The sequence below is a fragment of the Dendropsophus ebraccatus genome, chromosome 11 (assembly GCF_027789765.1).
Source record: "Dendropsophus ebraccatus isolate aDenEbr1 chromosome 11, aDenEbr1.pat, whole genome shotgun sequence".
NCBI classification, from domain to species: domain Eukaryota; kingdom Metazoa; phylum Chordata; class Amphibia; order Anura; family Hylidae; genus Dendropsophus; species Dendropsophus ebraccatus.
This window is the reverse complement of record NC_091464.1, coordinates 41,235,296-41,257,750: the sequence shown is the minus strand read 5'-3', so window position 1 is coordinate 41,257,750 and position 22,455 is coordinate 41,235,296. Positions and strand designations below refer to the sequence as shown.

At 40.1% G+C, this 22,455-nt stretch overlaps 1 protein-coding gene across 1 annotated transcript in view; it reads left to right on the top strand.

Moving 5' to 3' along the window:
* The window catches only part of FOXN1 (forkhead box N1), a 73,619-nt gene extending 58,641 nt beyond the window's left edge, over positions 1-14,978 (top strand). Inside the window, exons 7-10 of the mRNA XM_069945757.1 lie at positions 1,667-1,763; positions 9,024-9,231; positions 10,575-11,066; positions 12,224-14,978. Of these exons, the coding sequence (XP_069801858.1) occupies positions 1,667-1,763; positions 9,024-9,231; positions 10,575-11,066; positions 12,224-12,489 (1,063 nt within the window). The 3' untranslated portion in view covers positions 12,490-14,978. The remainder of the gene's footprint in view (positions 1-1,666; positions 1,764-9,023; positions 9,232-10,574; positions 11,067-12,223) is intronic.
* Positions 14,979-22,455: the final 7,477 nt, after the last annotated feature.

Genomic DNA, 22,455 nt, shown 5'->3' with positions numbered 1-22,455 from the left:
TGCACGCATCACGGTGTGGTTTGTAGCCATGGATACCTGAACTTCCAGATGAAGAGAAGATATCACTGCTGACCCCTCAGCAGCCGTGCTGACAGGTACACTTTAAGCATCTCTCTCATTCATGTATACCCCCTCCAATAAAGAGGACCTCTGGCCTATTAAAAAGTGTAAGTTAGTTCCCTCATTGCCCAGGCACTGAGACTCTTTTTTCCAAGCACCCCTTCAAACGCTATTGGTACAGTTAGTTTTACCATTGATATGCTATAGAAGTCTTAGACTGTGAACTAGATGATGAGAATTGCTTAGTTCTCTATTCATGTTATTTTTTTTTACTGATTATAGCCAGATACTAAAACATGCTCTTTTATTCAGTTTTAATCAGTTTCTATTTTATGATTATAATTAATTTTATTTTTCATTCTTTCATCTTTCATTATCTTTTCTGAACTGGTTTTAACAGCATGTAGTCAGATGTTTTACAGCAAGTCCCATTGACATAGGCACATTGACACTATTATTTTTATGGGGCAGGTTTGTAATCATGCTCTGTGACCTGTGCAAAGGTTATTCTACACAGGAGAGGGAGGCTGAGCTGCTATTGTGTTATCAATATACTGGTATTAACTTTGGCTGTAATGGTATGCAGATCACTAATTGATAATTAGAGATTACATAAACAAAAAACATTGTTAAAAGCATCAGTGACCGCTTACTTGAAGTGAACGTACCAGCAGGTACATCGCTTCAAGATTTTTACATTAATAGGCCTGGCCTATTCCTGGGCATCAGGCCTGAGGCACTGGAAGTGGGCCTGCCCGCCCCCAGTGTGACAAAACCCTCTGTCACTCGGCTCTATTGATTCTAAAGGAGCCGCACTACAGAAGGGAAGGCAGAACATTACACTGGGGGCGGGCCTGCCTCCATTGCTTCAGGCCAGGCCGGTGACCGGGAATAGACTGGTGCCGTGCATTGGAACTGGGCCACGGTTCCAAAAAAGGACTGCGGCACTGGCATCCCCACTCCGGTGCCAGTATATTGATGTAAAAATCTTCAAACGATGTACCTGCTGGTACATTCGCTTTAACATTCTGTCCAGCCTGTAGATTGTCAAGGGGGTGGTGCTATGATCTATACCCTCATTAGCATATTGGGCTCTGAAAATAACTGTACAGATTGCTAGTGTACAATGGCTTGGGAAAAAAGCACCAAATATATTGAAATGCAACACCGTCTACTTTCCTGAGAAATCTGGACAGCTCTGGAGCATCTTCTTCAGAATTAGGTTTTGTCCCATTCCTCTTTTATTCTTCCTGGAAATATATAAAAACATTTATAGCCTTATCTTATTCCCAATAGGGCTTGTCCCTACACAGTCCAATTATCATGGAGAGTGTAAGACTATACTCTATGGCCGCATCCTATAGACAAGGAGAATAGCGACCCCCAATTGTCAGATTATTCATACATTTCCAGTAGGTATAATATGGGAAAAACACAACAGTTTTATAAGAAAACAGGCACCTTTATTTAATGCAGATGCAAGTATTTACTAAATCAGGCATGTCGGAGAGATGACAGCTCCTCTTTAACGTTGACTAAGAACAGTTCCGTACATATCATTTCATTGACGCTGACAGATTCATTTGTATTTTTTTTTTTTCTAAAGCATCCTGATATTTATGGCTCTTAAGAACAGTAAAACCGGCAGCCTTCCTGTGAGTGAGATCTACAATTTTATGACTGAGCACTTTCCTTATTTCAAGGTAAGATCATCTCAGATAGTACATCCCGTCCAAATCTTACCCTATAATTTGTTCATTAGAGTAAAGTTTGGTTTGCAAAACAACTCCCATACATAACTCTCAGCCATCCAGCCTGACAACCAACATGACACATATACAAACATTTAAGAAAACTGTGTCTGTGCTATGAAGACATTTATGACAATCAAGAAGTCTTGACAGTCCCACTCGCAGCCTCCTCATAGTTCTGTTTATTAACCAGTATCATTACAGGAATGTGTAATAATTACATTTGTTGCCCCAAAGCAGAATGGGGGTTATTGACCCTAAACACGTAAAATACATTGAGTGACACATCTGCTGTTCTGTACAGCAGGCCAACAATTACATTTAGCTCTTTAATTTGCACTTTTGGTAAAACAAAGAATGATAACCTGCTCATATACCGTAAAAGATTTACACAGACACAAAGTGCAACATAAAATTCTGCTGATTTAACATAGCCTGTTTAGAGGGGTTTTAGTTAGATCAGATTCTACGAAAGATTGATCATCCCACAGGAGTTACATTACATTCATGCCTAGTAAAAGGATTAGAACCCCTGATATTAACAAGGGAGACCCTACAAATAAATGCTCATGCTCTGGATGTAATACCAAGGTTTTCCTGTAGTGGGCATGTAAGGAGATAAATGCAAACATCACCAGCACTTACTGGTAATAAGTAGAGATGATCAAACACCGGAAAAAGTTAGGTTCTATCGAACTTGAACCTTGTTGAACCTTCCGCATTTGATTCCCGATGCCTTCCCGTTCTGTGGGGAAGAAGGAGACAGCCCGGGTACCGCCTAGAATTCAGGGATTCAGAATAGGCTGAATCTCGGAATTCCAGGCAGTACCTGGGCTGTCTCCTCCTTCCCCAGGGACCGGGAAGGTATCGGGAATCAAATGCGGAAGGTTCAACAAGGTTCAAGTTCGATAGAACCTAAGATTTTCCGATGTTCAATCATTTCTAGTAATAAGCTGCCAGGGTTTGCCAGCAGCTAGTTGCCAGGGGTTTAAGACCTGTTGTATGCCAACATGGCCTCTTTCATGTTTACATTGGCTAGTCCCTTTAAAACATAACTGTCATTTAAAAGGGTTATCCAGCACTACAAAAACATGGCCACTTTTCCCCCTCTCTTGTCTTCAGATTGGGTGGGGTTTCAAACACAGTTCCATTGAAGTAAATAGAGCTCAATTGCAAACCACACCTAAACTGGAGACAAGAAAGGGGGAAAAGTGGCCATGTTTTTGTAGTGCTGGATAACCCCTTTAACAAAAGTTTGGTTAGTCAAGGTCTGTACGTTCACATCCCACTCATTGTTAAAACAAGCCAGGAGACGTTTTCGGTTGAGAACTTTTCGTCTCATCTCACTGCTCTCCTTGTATCAGTGCTAGAGATAGGTTCCATAGGCTTATTATACAATCAGCAGCAAGGCAGAGAGAGCAGTAAGCTGGAGAAAAGAAGAGCTCAGCCAAGCACTTTTCCCGCTCATTTTAACAATCAGTGGGGTATGAACACCCCAGACCCCAACCAATCAAATCTTTTGACATGTTAAATCTTTTTAATGACAATGTCAATAATTTAATGATGGGCTTAAAATACAATACTGTAGGATATCAATGCATAACCATACATAGAAAAAAACAGTTCAGCAGCACATATAATGTAATGGGGGCAGGCAGTCAGAAAGCTGGTCAGGAATCCTCTCATTATACGGCAGTAGTGGACTGCAGTGGTCCCTTTCCAAGAAAGAAATCAGTATCAACCTGTCAAGGGAACCTCCTAGCAAGTACTATTGCAGCTCCACAGCAGGAGAACTGAATGCACATCAACATATAATGCAACAGTGTACCTACAGTGAGAGGCTACCCTTGTGGTCACCTAATGCCCTGGATAATACATACATGACCTGAAAGACAGAGCTTGAGTTTCCTAAACAAAAGAAAAAAACTTTAAATTACATGACATGATGGAAATTGCAGTATTCCAAGGTCGATGGTGAACATGAACCAACAGCACATTGTTCCTGGAATCAGGGATAAAATGCTTAGCACCATTCCTATCCTTTCTTCCTACATACCTTTACACTTATGGAAGGGGTGGTCTTTATATTTTATGACTGCTATTAATTGCTGGAAATCCAAGCCCCTCCCAGTATTTACAATCCATTAATGGGAATGAAAATTCCATGCAATTATCTGGGGTGGAAACCACTTGATAGAAGGCTGAATATGTCTGTTATTATGAATGGAGACACAGACACAACTATAAAAGTGATGTATGACATCTGACATTTTTCTGACTGACACAACTCTATTTATGGGCTACGTAAGAAAGTCAATCCTTTCTCTGCTCTGTATATGTTATCTGGGGTATTATACTTTCATTCTTAAGAATTTTGCTTAATAACATTTTCTTTCCGAAAAATAATTAGTGGTTAAGCTGTTTTCTGTACTATAGTCTGGGTTATTATAACATTCTTTAACCCCTTAAGGACAGAGCCCAAAACATCCTTAAGGACCGCACCAATTTTCAGTTTTGTGTTTTTGTTTTTTCCTCCTCGCCTTCTAAGAGCTTTAACTCTTTTATTTTTCATCCTTTATGGGATGAAATTTCTGGAAATTTTGGGGGGATTTCCTGTTTATGTAATTCACTTTACCATAAAGCCAACATAATAAGAATATTCTATAGGTCAGTCTGAATACAGCTATATGCAGTTTATGGAGCTTTTCTAATCTTTTATTGTTTTTTTAACAGTAAATCTTTTTATTTTGCAAACGATTTGCATTATTAAAATAGCCTTATTGTGACCCCTATAACAATTTTATTTTTTCACCTATGAGGGGTGTATGGGGCATCAAATTTTGTGCCATGATCTCTTGTTTTTATTAAATACCATATTTGTGTAGATCGAATGAATTGATCACTTTTTAATATTTTTTTTATATAAAATGTAATAAGAAATCCAAAATCCTGCCTTTTTTACTGCCTTTTTTACTGTTTCCAACGTTCACCATGCGGGAATAATATTGTTTTATTTTAATAGATCGGACAATTACGCACACTACGGTATATAAAATGATTTTTTTTTACATATGTGTTTTATTTATAAAATAGGAAAGGGGGTGATTTAAACTTTTATTAGGGGAGGGGATATGGCATGTTTTTTAAAACCTTTTTTAATTTTTTTATTTAAAAAAAAATTTAAGTTCCCCTAGGGGACTTCTACATTTTTACATTAAATCAGTAACATTGATCACTGCTATGCCCTAGCATAGCATTGATCAGTGTTATCTGCGATCATTGCATAGAGCCTGCCACTGGAAAACTCTAAGCATGGATTGCCAAACTGACTGCCAGGAGGAAAGTAAGGGACCCACATCAGTCACACTGCGGGTGGCCCGATCGGACAGTGACAGGAGTGAAGCTCCTGTCACTGACATTAAAATGCAGCTGCAGGGGTAAATGGCAGTCTGCCGTGCGATTGTGGCGGCCCCTCATTTACAGTGAGCACCCAGCGTCAGATAGCTGCTGGCCCCCATGTCATATGAGGTGATATGAGCTCCTGAGCTCACTTCATAGCACCACCGGACCCACTGGCATACCGATACGTCATGGGTCCTTAAGTGGTTAAGACTGTGACGTTACCATTTTTCCTTAAATCCTTTTATTTAAATTAAAGTACTCTTTTATGATTTTTTGCAACAAAGGATTATGGAAATAAAACATAAAGGCTCAAAAAGTACAGAACAAAACAATGAATGATGTGCCATTACATTGAATGATTAGTGAAAAAACGCGGAACTTGAGCAAACGAATGTGGAATTACAGCAAATGATTAACAATGATTTTAGGTTCGTATCTAAATCAATGATCAACTACACATGAACGATTTTTCAATCGTTAGCTGCAATTACACATAACAATTATCGTTTAAATTCAAATGTTATAACGATTTTTTTGCACTATAATAGTTCCCTGTAATAGGGCCCATAGAGCTAAAATCAGACTCCCCTCCTCCAGACTGTGCTGCCCTGCTCTATGGTGAGTCTGTCCATAAGATGGCCGACATGGAGGAGCATGTGACATGGCCCACCCCCAGTGTCCACCACAGGGAGCTGCTGTCAGTAAGTGCAATGAGTACACCCACCAATACTGTACACTAAACAATTTTAAGTGGCCAACCCCTTTAAATGAGGGCTGATCTTTGAGTGTTTAGTGATCAGCCTGCGTAAAAGAGCCTGTACCCTAAATGTTATAATTACAAGCATGAAATCTGAAGTGTTGTTTGATAGGGTCTAAAATTTTTGGCTGGTCAACAGCTATCTCTCCAGTTCAACCCACACACATAAACGATTAGTTTGACCAAGCGTTCATGTGTTCTGAATGGGAAGAGAGCCACTGCCAGACCCTCCTGACAGCAATTTATCTACATAGAGGCGAAAAGATTGGGTAGCTTAAATCTAATTTAAATCTTATCTTAAATCTAATCTTTCTCTCACTTAATTTAATCTATCTTGATTTCCAGGAGATCCCCATACACATTAGACAGTCAGACACTCCTACAAAAATTAGCGGGTTCCAGGGGCTTTCTTCTAACGCGTATGGAGCCCTTACGGTGTCTGTGACATGGAGAGGACACTATAGTCACCAGTGATTCGATTTCCCTGACTTGTTCCCTGACTTGACATGAAGAAGATAATGCAACAAGTATTGAGATACCACTTAGGTCAACATGTGCCTCCCCATAAGACATTGTGATTGAGTTATACGAAGGGTTCCTTGCCAGTTTTTTGCACCTATCGCATATCTGTCACTTTACTAATGGCACCAAATAAGAGTTCTGCAGGGTTGATGGACCAACCCAGAGTGACAGTAGCAATTTATCAGCCATAGAGGCCAGTAGGTGGCACCAGAGAGCATGCTTTCTTCCTTCTAGGAGAATTTTCATAGAGAAACATGCCTCCAGCAAGACTCCATGTGCCGTTTGGTGCTCTCCTCAAGAAAAAACTTTATTCCTTCCCTTACATAAATGACTGGACATTATTTACTGAATTTGGTCCACCCACACCCTGTGCTGGTAATACACTGCTATAAATCGGGACCGCATATTAAGCTGACGGATCTGTTTTAGAATAGCAAAACTGTTGAGAGAAAAATTCTAGTGACTATTTGTAGGCTGAATCGAGTCCACTGGATTCTAATGAATTCACTGAAACAGCTTTGTATCTGTTAATTGATATGTAAGGTTTTAAGGATATATATATTGCTTAGAGAGGCCACCATTAATCAGAAAAAGTCTAAAAAGCCTTTTGGGTATTGGCCTAAGGTGTCACCAGGGATTAACTTGAAGAGATTGAGACATTCTTCTACGTGGACAGTTGTAAGTCAGCGTGTTTAGAAAACTCCTCAGGCGCTATTCTAAAGACACTGACTTTATTCTTCGTGCACTAAGGGGTGGTGCTAGAGAGATAGTTTCCTTCCTTCTGGATAACAACTATTTTCTTTTTCTTATCTTTTTAACAAATAATTTATACTCAACAGCAGCGTTCCCTAATCATTAGTCTCAGGCTACATGTATGCACGTATGTACCTTCCTAGATGGTAGCAGCCCCAAATAACATTGTGAAATACCGTGGCCAAAAAGTAAAGAAATTTTTTAAAACATAATATAAAACTAAAGTATCAAAAATCAATATACTGTTAAAATATTAAAATATAACATTATTTATCCCGCATAGTAAAAAACAATTGAGACGGAAAAAAACTATAAGCATACCTGTCATGTACCTGACCTGATTGGCATAAAAACTCAGCAACAGGTCAGTACTGTGTGCGAGCCCCATTCTGATCCAAAAGGGCTTGTGCATGGAACAAACCCGGTGTCGTTGTATCCAAGGATACCCGAGCTTCCAAGCACAGAATGGATTTCACAGCAACTGGGTCAATTTACAGGGTTTTTTTACTTTACTGACAGATTTACTGTTTTTTCGTCACCTTGCCTCGCGACATCACATGAATTAAAAAATTATCTTGAAATATATTACATGGTAACAATCTCCTGCCATTAAAAATACTACTTGTCCTGCCAAATATACGATTGTGTCAATAAAAAAATTAATTTAAAAAAAAAAAGTTCTGGCTTTTAGAAGGGAAAGAAAAAAACACCAAAATATTGTTGTGTTTAATGGCGCTATATACATTTCTAGGCTGGGTTCACACTATGTATATTTGAAACTGTATTTGGTCCTCATGTCAGGTCCTCATAGCAACCAAAACCAGGAGTGGATTGAAAACACAGAAAGGCTCTGTTCACACAATGTTGAAATTGAGTGGATGGCCGTCATATAACAGTAAATAACTTCCATTATTTCAATACAACAGCCGTTGTTTTAAGATAACAGCACATATTTGCCATTAAATGACGGCCATCCACTCAATTACAACATTATGTGAACATAGCCTTTCTGTGTTTTCAATCCACTCCTGGTTTTGGTTACTATACAGCCTCAAACATACAGCCTCAAATATACGTAGTGTGAACATAGCCTAGGCTGCTATCTTTCTCAAGCTTTTCTAGGCATTGCTCCCACCTAGACAGAATCCTGCTCTACACTGATAAGGAGCAACACCCCGAAACAGCTGTATGTGGATGGATACCTGGCCTTGGTTTTTTCCTTGTGATTACATTGACTTATAGGGCCACTTAATATGGTGGTTTTGGTGGTTTCCCTACAGGAGCCATGCCTTGGCTGGGTCCTTCCTGGAGGGATATCTGGCTAGTCCTGTATTTTGAGACTCTTAAATGAGGCTCCACGGGCTCTTCTTTTTCATATTCATGTTTCCCAGGGAGCAATGCACCTAGGACTTCACTGCATTGAGTGCTTTAACCAGCAGCCGGCAGTGTTATCGTTTGGCTGGTCTCCCTGAGATCAGCGATCTGTTTCTCTTATATCTTTCTCAAGAAAGCTGCGGGTAGACAGAACATCATTTCAACTATCTGCAACCTATGACATTTATCTACTTAGATTAAATCAAAATTATTAAAAAATTTTGGTTGGCTCCTGACTGTTATGGAAACCTTGGTCTCAACAAAACACCATAATGCATATAGATATTATGTTAAAATATTATAATAAATGGAGTGTGTTTGCGTTCCTTGTATGTGAAGTTTTCTCTTTGGGTGCAGAGTTCTAAAACCAACACAAACATTACAGGAAACTTTTGTCTTTTTAGACTGCTCCAGATGGGTGGAAGAACTCGGTGCGTCACAACCTGTCTCTAAACAAGTGCTTCGAGAAAGTGGAGAATAAATCTGGGAGTTCATCCCGAAAAGGCTGTTTGTGGGCTCTGAACCCAGCCAAGATTGATAAGATGCAAGAAGAGCTCCAGAAATGGAAACGGAAAGATCCGGTAACAGTGAGAAAAAGCATGGCAAAGCCAGGTAAGGGGACCCTGAGTAACTGGGGGGGAAATTAACTCTTTAGGGTATATCCCTGACACGAGAAAGTAAATTTTTGAGCTGCACCTGTTTTTGCTAAATGTAGGTGACAACTATTACGAACATCACTACATAAGTTGCAGTTGCTGCCTTGCTAGAAAGTTTATCTGCTCAGGATAAATAAATGAATTATTCTAATGTCATATCAGCCTGCCAAATGTATTGCGAACATTTTGGATGGTTTGCGATAGTGGCTTTGGATGTCTGTGATAAATTGCATTAGTTCACTATTAGTATTTGAATGTTGAACAACAGGTGTGTGCTTGTTCTTGCCTAGATCTACAATCTACATATATTATTCATAAAATGCCTGAGGGCCTGATCCCAATGAATACTTATAGATATCATGAGTTTCGGAGGGTAAAGAGTAATAAGAAGATAAAAAAAATAGTTGACTTATATTAAGATGTGCATGAAAGATACATTTAAATTTATTTGTAAGATTTGTAGGGTTGTGGCTGTAAACTACAGAGATTACATTTACTGCAGTTCTCAATATGCGTATGTCCCATTTATTTGCCCTCAATGGAAGGGAAATTATAAGTAACAAAAACAACTGATGAAATGAATTGCCATCCCATTAGTAAAGACTAGAGATGAGCGAACCTTGAGTGCGCTCGGGTTTGTCCAAACCCAAACCCTCAGCATTTGATTACCGGTGGCTGAAGAAGTTGGATGCAGACCTAAGGCTGCCTGGAAAACATGGATAAAGTAACCATGTTTTCCAGGACTCCCTGGAGCTACATCTAACATCTTCACCAACCAGTAGTCAATTGCTGAGTGTTGAGGTATGGACAAACCCAAGCGTGCTTGAGATTCGCTCATCTCTAGTAAGGGTATTCACTCCCACTAAAAAGTCCCCAAAAAAAAGCTCATGTCAGCTACTCCTAGCATACACACTCTATAAATGTATCACTCTCAAATGATTAGTTAGATGTCAATTAGAGATGAACGAACCTGGAGCATGCTCGAGTCCATCCGAACCCGAACGTTCGGCATTTGATTAGCGGTGGCTGCTGAACTTGGATAAAGCCCTAAGGCTATGTGGAAAACATGGATATACAGTAGTCATTGGCTGTATCCATGTTTTCCAGACAACCTTGGAGCTTTATCCAACTTCAGCAGCCACCGCTAATCAAATGCTGATCGTTCGGGTTCGGATGGACTTGAACCTGAACCCGGTTCGCTCATCTCTAATGTCAAAGAATGAGAACAATGGGAAACCTAATTTTTTATAAGCATTGAATGGTGATATTTAACATATGTTTCTCTGCATTTTTCCTCAGAGGATCTTGACAAGCTAATAGGTGAGAGAACAGAGAAGCTAAGATCCACACTCCTGGCTTGCAATCCTTCCAGCATCATGAACACATCCACAATGCACATGTCCATCCAGAGTGAACAGAACATTTCCCCTGCCATGCCTTCATCCCTACAACCAATGCACGATGTTTCTGAATCCCTGCATGCCAAGAAGCCACCACCGAGTTATAATTCGCTCCCTCATGGATATCCACAGATCTCCCCAGCAATGATACAGCAGTCTCATGCAATACCACAAAACCATTTTTCAGCACCAGAGAACCAAAGTGAACTGACTACCCAACCCATTAATCCCCAAGACTCTCCAATACCAGCCCACACTCCTCCTCTTCACAACATGAAGGTGTTAACAGAGCACTCCCCTACCAGAACCATGCAAGACCAACTCATAGAGGGCGAGCTGAGTAATGACATTGATGCCCTCAATCCTTCTCTTACAGACTTTGAGCTTCAAGGTATGCTGTACATTAATGCTATGATCAATTGTAAAAAAAAAAACATACAGGAATTTAATGGTCAATAGGTAAACTGATGGTAGAAGAAAATCTAGTTGTATATCACCAGCCAAACTGTAGAAAGGACCAGTCATGTTATTCCTCAATTTCCATAGAGCAGTCCTATATGATGTCTGAATCCTCTTATAAGACATTATGAAAAAGAAAGAGAGGTCTAACTAAAAGCTAATAGAGATGAGTGTGCCTTGAGCATTCTTAAGTCAGATTAATGGTGGCTGAAGAAGTTGGATGCAGCCCTAAGGATGCTTATGGCTGTATCCATGTTTTCCAGGACTCTATAGGGCTGCATCCAACTTCGTCAGCCACTGGTATTCAAATGCCGAGCTATACGACTCGAGCATACTTCTCTTTTGCTTATCTCTAATAACTGTTGATTAAATGACACTAAAAGTTATCCCCTATCTACAAGGTAAGGAATAACTAGTTGATGAGTGAGGGTCTGATTTCTGGTACCTCCATCTATCACAAGAAGGATGACTCCTTGTGTCCCAAGTGAGCTTGCTTCATCGCCACCTAATAAGTTCAGATATGTTCAGAAGGCACTTTGAGAGTGAATGGAGTGGTGGTGGACCTCTACTGCTCAGCTAGTCATCACCTATCCTGTAAATAAGAGCTAACTTTAAGGGCCCTATTCCACGGGATGATTATCGTTCAGATTATTGTTAAATCGTTCGAATCTAAGCGATAATCGTTCGGTTGAATAGCAGTTAACGATTAACGACCGAACGAGAAATCGTTGATCGTTTAATAAGACCTGGACCTATTTTTATTGTTGCTCGTTCGCAAATCGTTCGCATTGAATAAGACGTCGTTCGGAGTAGTGACGAACGCAACAGCGACGACTAGACGACCGCAAGAACGATCATAAGTAACGATTATCGTTCCATGTAAATGGGTGAACGATTTCAGGTCTTTCGCAATAGCGGTGGTTTTGATCGTTTATCATTAATAATCGGCCCGTGGAATAAGGCCCTAAGTCTTGGGGTAACTACTACTAATTTAATTAGGTCAAAAACTTTTCTAGTTTCTTCTCAAATACTTAAGTCCATCTAGTGTTCTGTACTCATAACAACATTTTTCTGTGTTTTATTTGACAGGAAACTTATGGGAGGAACTTAAGGATGACAGTCTGGCACTGGATCCTATAAATCTGATTTCTTCCTCTCCAACTCCACCTCCACCACATTACTTCATGCACAATGGAAACTGCAGCAGCAATGGAATCAGTTCCTCTAGCAGTAATGCACATATGGGATTGGGCGATATCCATCTCACCACTGTTTATTCCTCATACATGGAGATGGACACTGCAGTGCCGTCTTACATCAATGGCTCTGGATCTAAGCACGTTGCAATTGTTTAAAGTCATTATCTCCACAGACTACATCAAATATAGGAGGATTTACCACAAATATTTATATGTTGCCTTTGCCTAATGAAAGATCAATGAGAAAAGCAATATTCTTCTATTATAGAGAAGATGGACACTATGCGTTCTAGGTTGTCTAGCAATGTATATAATATATGTAAAATTGCACAAATAACACACACATATGGGCTTAGTACATTGGTCAAGAAAAAAATCAGCTAAAAATATATACATTAAAAAAATCAGATACCACATTCTCTGTAATTCTGAAGAACTTAATTTAACTAATTTTAATTAATGTAAATCTTACATGTTAGTATGTAATATACTAGTATTTTATCACAACATAACTTTTTCTTAACAGAAAAAGAGCTAAAGCTACTTACCAATGTTGGAATGTATAAATGGCCGCCATAAACTGTGCATCATGAATGCCTTCCATCCTTCCATAGATGACAATGTAATGTTCACACAACATTTTTTAATGCATAATAACGGCCGTTATTTAACTATGATGGGCATCAATAATGATCATTATTTATGGGCGTCATTATCGAACAATGGCTGTTACTTTGCTGAAAAAAGGCGTGTGAACATAGCCTAAAACATCTGATAAGATAAGTGTCTGGATTTTAAGAGGGAAGAAGAGCAGCGTGCACTTTACTAAAGATGTCATGCACACAGAGGGGCAGAGTCATATGGAATCCATCGACAGAGATACTCCTTTGGGAGAATTTAATAAGGCTTCATATAATTTTTACCAAGTCTTATTTTGCTCAAAAATTTTTCTGTGTTTTAGTCACCAGTCACCTTCTGTTTTTAGGTACATTTATTAAATGCACCTTTTTAAAAAGTCACAATTTTTTTGTGCAACTCAAAGAAGAATATGCAAGGACATTTCAAGTGGAGGTTACCTGACAGACTCCATCTGCCTGTAATATTGACTAATTTCTTCCAAGGATTAGTCCTATTGACTAATGAATTTCTTCCATGGATTTGTTACATTGACTCAATTAATTTCTGACATGTCAGTTCTTTGGATGGACAGCAGATTGAGTTTGAGAAATTCATCGAGTCAGAGGGACAGGCGGAACTTCAAGTGAATTCCACCATGTGGCCTCTTCTTGAAATTTCCTTGCATATTCCATAGTGTGAACAAACCCTTAGACGAAATGAAGCATATTTACCATAACTTTGGTTAAACATATTATGATCGGGCCCCCCTCCCCAGACTGAACACAAACCCATCAAGTGTAGTACTAACCAATAACATTTAACTGCAAGTGCTGGTCAGGTCTTGCAGTTAAAGGGACATTTGCAGCACCCTGAAGGCCCGCTCGGACACTGGGTACTGCAAATGTGGACAGCTCAATGGGCCAAATGTAATACTGGAGTGGACCACTGGGCCCCCTGATCCTGCAGGCCCTTTAGCAGTTGCTATGGCTGCTATGGTGGCAGTTATGCCCCTGGCTGAGAGGATGCAAAGTTGAAGCCAAATTAAAAAAACATGGTCATCCTGGACATGTATAACAAACCAAACTCGTTTCTCTGCTCCCCATTTTCTATTATTGCACCTAACAAGACTAAATAGATTTTTTTGTACCCAGACACAAAGTCGCACTAGGGTACCTTCAGAACAGGGGCCCTCCGATCATCTGAAATCAAACCACACACACAAGAGAATCATTTGCTTTCAGTAGCTCCAAAGATCAGAGTTTTATTTTACCTTCCAATGACAATTTTTTTTTCAGAATGACAGAAACATGTGTTTTCCTATACACTGAATAGAGGGGAACCTGCACGTGACTAACAACCCCGATATTTCACAGAGATATGGAAAACAAAAGACTTTAATGCAAAGACTCATTTCACTGTAAAGAAGACGGCACAAAAGCAGACGACTGACGTCACACAAGAGACGGAAATGGAAATTTCAGAGTCCTAATATAAGCAAAGAACTTTCCAGGAACTCAGAAGCATTTCAGTTCTGTGCAGATATCCGTGTTTCTTCCAGCTTGTCTAGGAATTTATGTGACTATATACGCAGTTCATAAAGCAGGTGGCGCTTCCCTTATAGCTGTGCACTCCTTGCTTATTGGTGGAATTCCTTGTTGCACTTTTATTTCATGAATATTATGTCACTATTTCACTCGGCGTTGTCCTTCCTGTGAGCTTTAGCCGTCCTCAGAGGAGGGGAACGTCCCATTATTTGTATTGTTCTATTTGTTTATGTGCAGTATTAAAGGACACAGATGGGTTTCACAGGGTGAGTAAAGGGACAGAATACTACTAGCAGGCTCGATATGAGTGGAAATTGTCAAAACGTTGGCTTTGGTTCAAACATAATTTCCTTTAAATTCAACATAATCATAGTTATGTGCAAATCTAGCCAACATTAACATGCCCCAGTTCTGTCTCATTTACAGATTGCATTTGCATACCATTCTATGTTTGTGGAATAAACTCATCTATCTGCAATTGAACTTAATGTCATTATGATTTCTGTGTTTTGCACTACTTAGGCAATCAGTATTATACCAAGGATGGGCTCAGACCCCATTGTTCAGTGCTCAAATTTCTTACCACCTGATCTGCGCTGGTGCAGAGATCCCGGTGATGCAGTCTATTTTTTAAAATGCTCCATGGTTCTCGCAATTGGCGCCGGTTTCTTCATGTGCACAGGCCTGCTCTATGCAATGGAGGCGGACCTGGCACCCACAGTGTAATGATATCCCCTCCCCCTGGGTGACGCGGCCAGACTTGATTCTAATGGAGGCGTTTCTCTGAGGTGAGAAGGTGTTTTTTAAAAAAATGGACTGTGGCACCGGGATCTCCACACTGGCACCAACAGAAATGGTACATTCACCAATCACTCAATTCCATTGCTCGTCACCTGTCCCATAGGCTCCATTCTATGCGCAGGCAGATTCCGTCTCCAGCCGGAAGAATTGTCATGTGAATTCTTTTGGAAGATGGTGGAATCTGCCTAAGCGTAGAATGGAGCCTATGAAGTGGAAGGAGCCTCAAGTGGGACAGGATCCGTAGTGTGTATACCTTAAGGCTACTAGCATCACCCGGAAGACAAGCTAAAACGCTGCCTAACCATGTGTTCTGTGTCTTCTGTAGAGACTTTAGCTGCTGAACTAGTCATGTGGGCCGTGACTAGTCACAGGTTTCTGCCTGTCAGCGCACTCTGCAGGATGATTGACAGGAAAAGAGGCCAGTTAGAAGCCTCTTTCAATTTCAAAACTAACACAGACAAAAACAAAAAAAACAGGCAGAGCGCCTGATCGGGTAGTACGCTCAGGACCACGGTAAGGTAAGGTTTGTCTATTCTTATAATTATTGGACTATTAAATAAATTTACCCCTTTGTATAAAAAGCGAGCGCTTATAGTTGATGTGTTTTTGAAGTCTGGATCTTTTAATGTCAATCACCCCCGTGGGGCACACTGACAGGCAGAGAGCTGTGACTAGTCGCTGCCCAGATGACTAGTTCCCCAAAATGAAATAGCTGCAAACTTGCATAGGCTGCTTAGAAAATCATTCATCACATCTGAGCTGCAATAAAGTGATACATCATAGAAGAATGATATTATACACCAAGCTTCCATGGGTTGTCTAGTTTATAAAACACATTTCCATGTACCCTTTTAAGATAATTCTGGGTTAATAAAGAGAACCCCCCTGTTCAGGATCCTCATCTCTTGACCAGAACATATGGAAGTTACTAAATGTAGAGATGAAGAAAAAGTAATCCAGCAATAGTCCACTTGGCTAGACAAATTGTGAGAGATCGCCTATTTTATGGATTTCCATTGAATAAAACCTGACTTCTTAATGGGACAGTTGCTGGATGACTTTTTCCTCATACGTTGGTCTTTCTGATTTGCCTCCAGGTGAATGTCCTGTGCAATGCTCACCAGACATCCAAGCCCAAGGTATTATGATTCAAACCTTATGCATGATTATGGTGATAGCGGCAAAACATGTTCTTTTGATATTGCAACTTTTCAAAAGTTCAGTCCAGCATGTTAGTCAAATTTAACGTAAAGTTCCGGTTCATGCTGAATTGAATTTTAACCCCTTCCCTTCAGCAATCTGTATATATACGTTCCTAGTGCACCTACCCCGCAGCGTTTATGGTACTCAGTGACAGGCGGGGGTAAGCCGCTTACCTCTGTCCTGTCGGTTCAGCGATCTGTGTATAGAGTCTGCTCTCAGGCAGGCTCTATACATAGATTGCTGATAACACTGATCTATGCTATGGCATAGCATAGACCAGTACATGCAATCTAATCATCTTCCAATGACATAAATGATCTGGCAGTGAGCAGGAAGCAAAGCATCATCAGAAGAAGCATAAACCAGAAGAACGAATAGCTGCAGTGCTGGGGAAGGTAAGTATGCTAGCCTTTTTTTGTTGTTGTAGCATAGAGAGGCATAGGATTAATTGTATTATATATGTCTTAAAATATTAACTTCAGAATTCTATTAACTCCAGAGATCTTAGTATAAATGGAACACATGCACAAAACATAAGGACGCATTAATAGATAGCGATCATAATATGGTTATGAAATACAAGTACTGGTGCTTTATTCCTTACCTGAACAAGGATGCCCATGATATAAAGAGCTTCTAGCTATAAAACAGGGGCAGAAGGTTATAGGTAGCAGTACGACCTGAGTCCGAAGACTCCTCTGTGACATTAAAAAAAACAGCTGTATTATAAATGACACATGATTAGAGTTCCTATTCGTGCTGACCTGAACACTCGGCATTTTAATCCTACTGTATAGAGAAGATGGATAGAGCCATAGGCTGTATCCATACTTTCAAGGCAGCCCTAGGGCTGCATCCATCTTCTCCAGCTACTAAGATTCAAATACCGAGTATTCAGGTTTGTGCAAGCCCTAATTTACTGTAAGTTTGTTCATCTCTACACATGATAGGTGTAGGCTCTTTCTGGTCATATGGGGAGAAGAGCATGAAGTTTCTTAAAGCTAGATGTCACTGGAAAAATTTCAATCATCAAAATATCAATCATCTCTGTCCAGAGGCCCCATACCCTTATAATGGAGGTGCCGGAACAGAGATCAAAGCGAGATGAGGAGTTCTCCTGATAGGTGAGGGTCTTAGCAGTGAGACCCTGACCAATCAAAACTTTTTTGATAACAGTGTTCCTTTACGTGATAACCACGAATGTAGCTCAGCTACAGTTCCTGAAAGAGGCCAAAGGCAAGCATATCTTAGCTTCTGGAAAACCAGCTGCTTTGTGTGTGTCGCTATCACTAAATGTGTAAGAATTCATACGGCTCTTAATAACCAAGCCATATGTACTTGGCTCCACCTAGTGGCAGCAAAAATAATTTTATCAATACACAACATATCTCATGCTCAGGGATAGGATACCTCCCTCCAAAGTTTAGTGACTGGATATTCAAAATGTTTCAGGTGCCTTACATTGCCAACAATGTAAGTCTATTGTAAAGACTTACTTCCTGGGGCTGGGTTCACACTATGTATATTTCAGGCAGTATTTGGTCCTCATGTCAGGTCCTCATAGCAACCAAAACCAGGAGTGGATTGAAAACACAGAAAGGATCTGTTCACACAATGTTGAAATTGAGTGGATGGCCGCCATATAACAGTAAATAACGGCCATTATTTCAATACCACAGCCGTTGTTTTAAAATAACAGCAAATATTTGCCATTATATGGCGGCCATCCACTCAATTACAACATTATGTGAACAGAGCCTTTCTGTGTTTTCAATCCACTCCTGGTTTTGGTTGCTATACAGCCTCACAAATACAGCCTCAAATATACATAGTGTGAACCCAGCCTGGAGGTGTAAATACACAAGTGTAAACTGATTGTACATTAAAAAAAATGTTCTCTGCAAATTATACCCGGTACATGGCAGCCCTTTGACTTATTCTACAATACTGTATTACCACTATTATAGTTGCATAGAAAAGTAAGAGAACCCTTTAGAGTTACTTGGATATCTACGTTGATAACTTAATAAATTGTGGAGTGAATATTTTCTAAGACAATTATAAGGAAACACAATCTAACTAAACTACCAACAGTTGTTTTCATAGAGCACACTGAGTTAAAGGGGTACATCGGCGAAAATCTTTTTCTTTCAAATCAACTGATGTCAGAAAGTTATATAGATTTGTGATTTACTTCTATTTAAAAATCTCAAGTCTTTCCTTACTTACCAGCTGCTGTATGTCCTGCAGGAAATGTTGTTTTTAGAGATGAGCGAACCTGGAGCATGCTCGAGTCAATCCGAATCTGAACTTTCGGCATTTGATTAGCGGTGGCTGCTGAAGTTGGATAAAGCCCTAAGGCTATGTGGAAAACATGGATATAGTCATTGGCTGTATCCATGTTTTCCAGACAACCTTAGAGCTTTATCCAGGTTCAGCAGCCCCAGCTAATCAAATGCCGAGCGATTGGGTTTGGATCGATACTTTTTAATGACACCATTTTACATATAAAAAAGTTTACTCTAACCCCACTTAAAAAAAATTCACTTGTCACTAGAGATGAGTGAGTACATAACAAACATTATATGCTCACCTCTGCTGTGCTCCTGTCACTGACCGATCGGGACCCCCGCAGCGTGACTGCATGGGTTCTGATCATTGTACCTGACTGCCGGAGGTCTCTTACCTTCCTCCCGGCAGTCAGATCAGCGATTACTGTATAGTCTGCACAGGCAGGCTCTATGCAATTATCGCAGATTACACTGATCAATGCTATGCTATGAGATAGCAATGATCAGTGTAAGAAATCCAATGTAAAAATGTTTAAGTCCCCTAAGGGGACATAAAAAGTGTAAAAAAAAGTTTTTTTAAAAAAGTTTTAAAAAACACACCATAGCCCCTCCCCCAATAAAAGTTTAAATCACCCCCTTTCCTATTTTATAAATAAAACACATAAAAATAAATAAATAAACATTATATACCGTAGTGTGCGTAATCGTCCAGTGTAGTAAAATAAATCAATATTGTTCCTGCACGGTGAACGGCGTTAACAAAAAGCGGTAAAAAATGCCAGGATTGATTAGTTTTATTACATTTTTTAAAAATAAAATGAATAAAAATTGATGAATACATCTCATCTACATAAATATGGTATTAATAAAAACTAGAGATAATGGCGCAAAAAATTACACCTCATAAAGCCGCGTACGAGAAAAAGTAGAAATGCTTTAAGAGTCAAAAAAGGGCCATTGTAATCACACATATTTGCAAAAAAAGTTTTACGGTTAAAAAAAATAGTAAAACATTAGAAAAGCTATGTGAATGCCTATTGCTGTATTCAGACTGACCTATAAAGTAAAGATATAATGTCAGTTTTACTGTAAAGTGCATTATGTAAACACGGAACACCCCCCCACACACACACACACACACACACACGCACAATTTGCATAATTGTATTTTTTTCCCCAATTTCACCCCATAAATGATATTCATCATACATGGTATGGTAAATCAAAAAGCCTTTACAAAGTACACCTGTTCCTGAAAAAAACAAGACCTTACATGGCCCTGTAGCTAGATATATAAAAGAGTTATAGCTCTTAGAAGACGAGGAGGAAAAAATGAAAACACTAAATTGAAAATTTCCCCGGTCCTTAAGGCCGTTTTGTGCTCTGTCCTTAAGGGGTTAAAAGCTGTCCTATGTCTCACCTTAGTTTCCGTCATCTCTGACAACCATGTATAAAGGGGGAACTCAGACTACACCAGACTACACTGGTAACGGTCATTGCGTGTGTGTGACATGGTCAGACCCATCCTGTTTAAATTTTGGACTCGTAAAGTAATTATGCCAACGGACCAAGTGCAAGGGCTGCCAAAAATTGAAAGGAAATAGGGAATCCCATACACCCTTCATTACACATATAGGAGGGCCTTGATGCACCCATTATAAAAAGTTTTTATGAGAGTATGGTGGTGAACGTCCTTATAATTGAGGTAGAGAGCCTGGTGGTGACCCCGGTAAAAACTGTGGGCTAGAGCTTGTTGTGATCCACTTTATAATTGTGGATAAGAGGCAGCTGTGAACCTGATTACAGTTGTAAATAAGGGAACTATTACACGGTACAATTATCGTGCAAATTATTGTTATATCTCTCATGAATGTGCAGTGAGCCTGGTGTGAAGTTGTGAACTGGGCCTGTTTTTACTTTTTGTCTGACACACGCGCTTTTCTTTCAGCATCCTGGGAATGCAGGAGTTACACTGATCACTGCTAGCCTTGATCACTGCAGCTGAGCAGTGTTGTTTGATTGACAGATGTCTCTGCCTGTCTGGAACGTTGAGGACCAGAGCGCTGGTCCAATGAGGATCGGAACTGGGCTCATGCTCCTCATAAACGAAAGCAGAGCCAGTTATTCCCTGCTGGCAATTAAGGTTCATACTCTGATCCCAGCTCCCCCTGTCTTTTCCTGCGATACCCGTTCCTAATACCTCTGTTTGCTTGACCTTTGACTATCCGGTTGTTACCTGATTTTGTACTGTGTTGCCCGTTTGGTTCTGACCTGGCTTGTTGACTCTCCCTTATTGTGTTTGTCTGTCTGTCTTGTTCCATGTTACACTTATTAAGTGTAGGGCACGTCTTCATGGTTGTCCGTGACCACCTAGAGCCGACTGAGGCAAGTAGGTAGGGACAGTGGGTGGGTTTAGCTTCAGGGCCCACTGTCTCGTCTTGTCTCATACCTCCCCATCCTGACAATATTGTTCAAATTTAAACAATAATCGTTTCTTGTAAATGCAGGCAACAATGAAACGACCAATGAGAATCGTTCATCGATCATTTGGTGCTGACACCAAAATCATTAATCATTTGCAGTAATTCCACATTTGTTCGTTGTAATTCCGCATTCAACCACTAATCCTATACTAACCACATCGTTCCTTCATTTCCTGGGATCAGATGGAGTAAAAGATGGTAGTAACGATCACAACTAATGACTATCGTTCTGTGCAATATGGTGAATGATTTTAGGTTAACGATAAATTAAAAATTGCTAAGGACCCTAAAAGGCGGTTGTGAACCTGTTTGTAAACTATATAAAGTTTAGGGCAAGGGCTGCACGGACATCGCAAAAGATGTCCATGCAGCCCTTGCTTAGCATTCCTCGAGCAGTGTAAACGATCGCTGATGATGCAGATTGGTGATAGTTTACATTATTGATTGGGCCACCATCCGCCCATCTAATAGGACCCTAAATGTCAATGAGGTGGCTGTAAACTTGATTACAATAAGGGGTAGTTCTTGGGTGAATCTGGTTATAATTGTGAATAAGAGATGGTTGTGATCCTCATTATAATAGTAGATAACAACAGGTTGTCACCCTCATAATTGTGAATAAGAGCCAGTTGAGACCTTCAATATAATTGTGGATGAGAGCCGATTGTGACTCTCATTACAATTGTGGATAAGAGCCAATTGTCACCCTCATTACATTTACGCATAGCAGCCGGTTGTGACCTTCTAAAAAATATTTTAGGTGAAAGTCTGTTGTGCCCCTCTAAAAAAAAAAAAAAAGTGAAGATGAGCCTGATGTGACCATCTAAAAATTGTGGATGACTGCCTGCTGCAACCCTCTAGAAAATTGTGAACGAGAGTCGGTTGTGACCCTCATTATAATTGTGGGTGAGGGGGGGTGGGTGCAAGGCGGGAGGCAGTGGTGTGACTGGCAGTGAGCAGCATGCCCTTCACCCCAGCTATTTGGGTGCTATGCTAACATATGCCGGCACATGTTGGTAGCGGTCAGTCTAATGGTCAGGGCCTATTTGCCTACCAAATAAGACAGTCTAAACCCTACTCCTTCTCTGTCCCTGCTCCAGCAGCTCTCCCTGTCAGCTAACAGAACACAAGTGAATCAAGCATCAGGTGACTTGGGTCTATATAGACCCAGGTCACTTGATG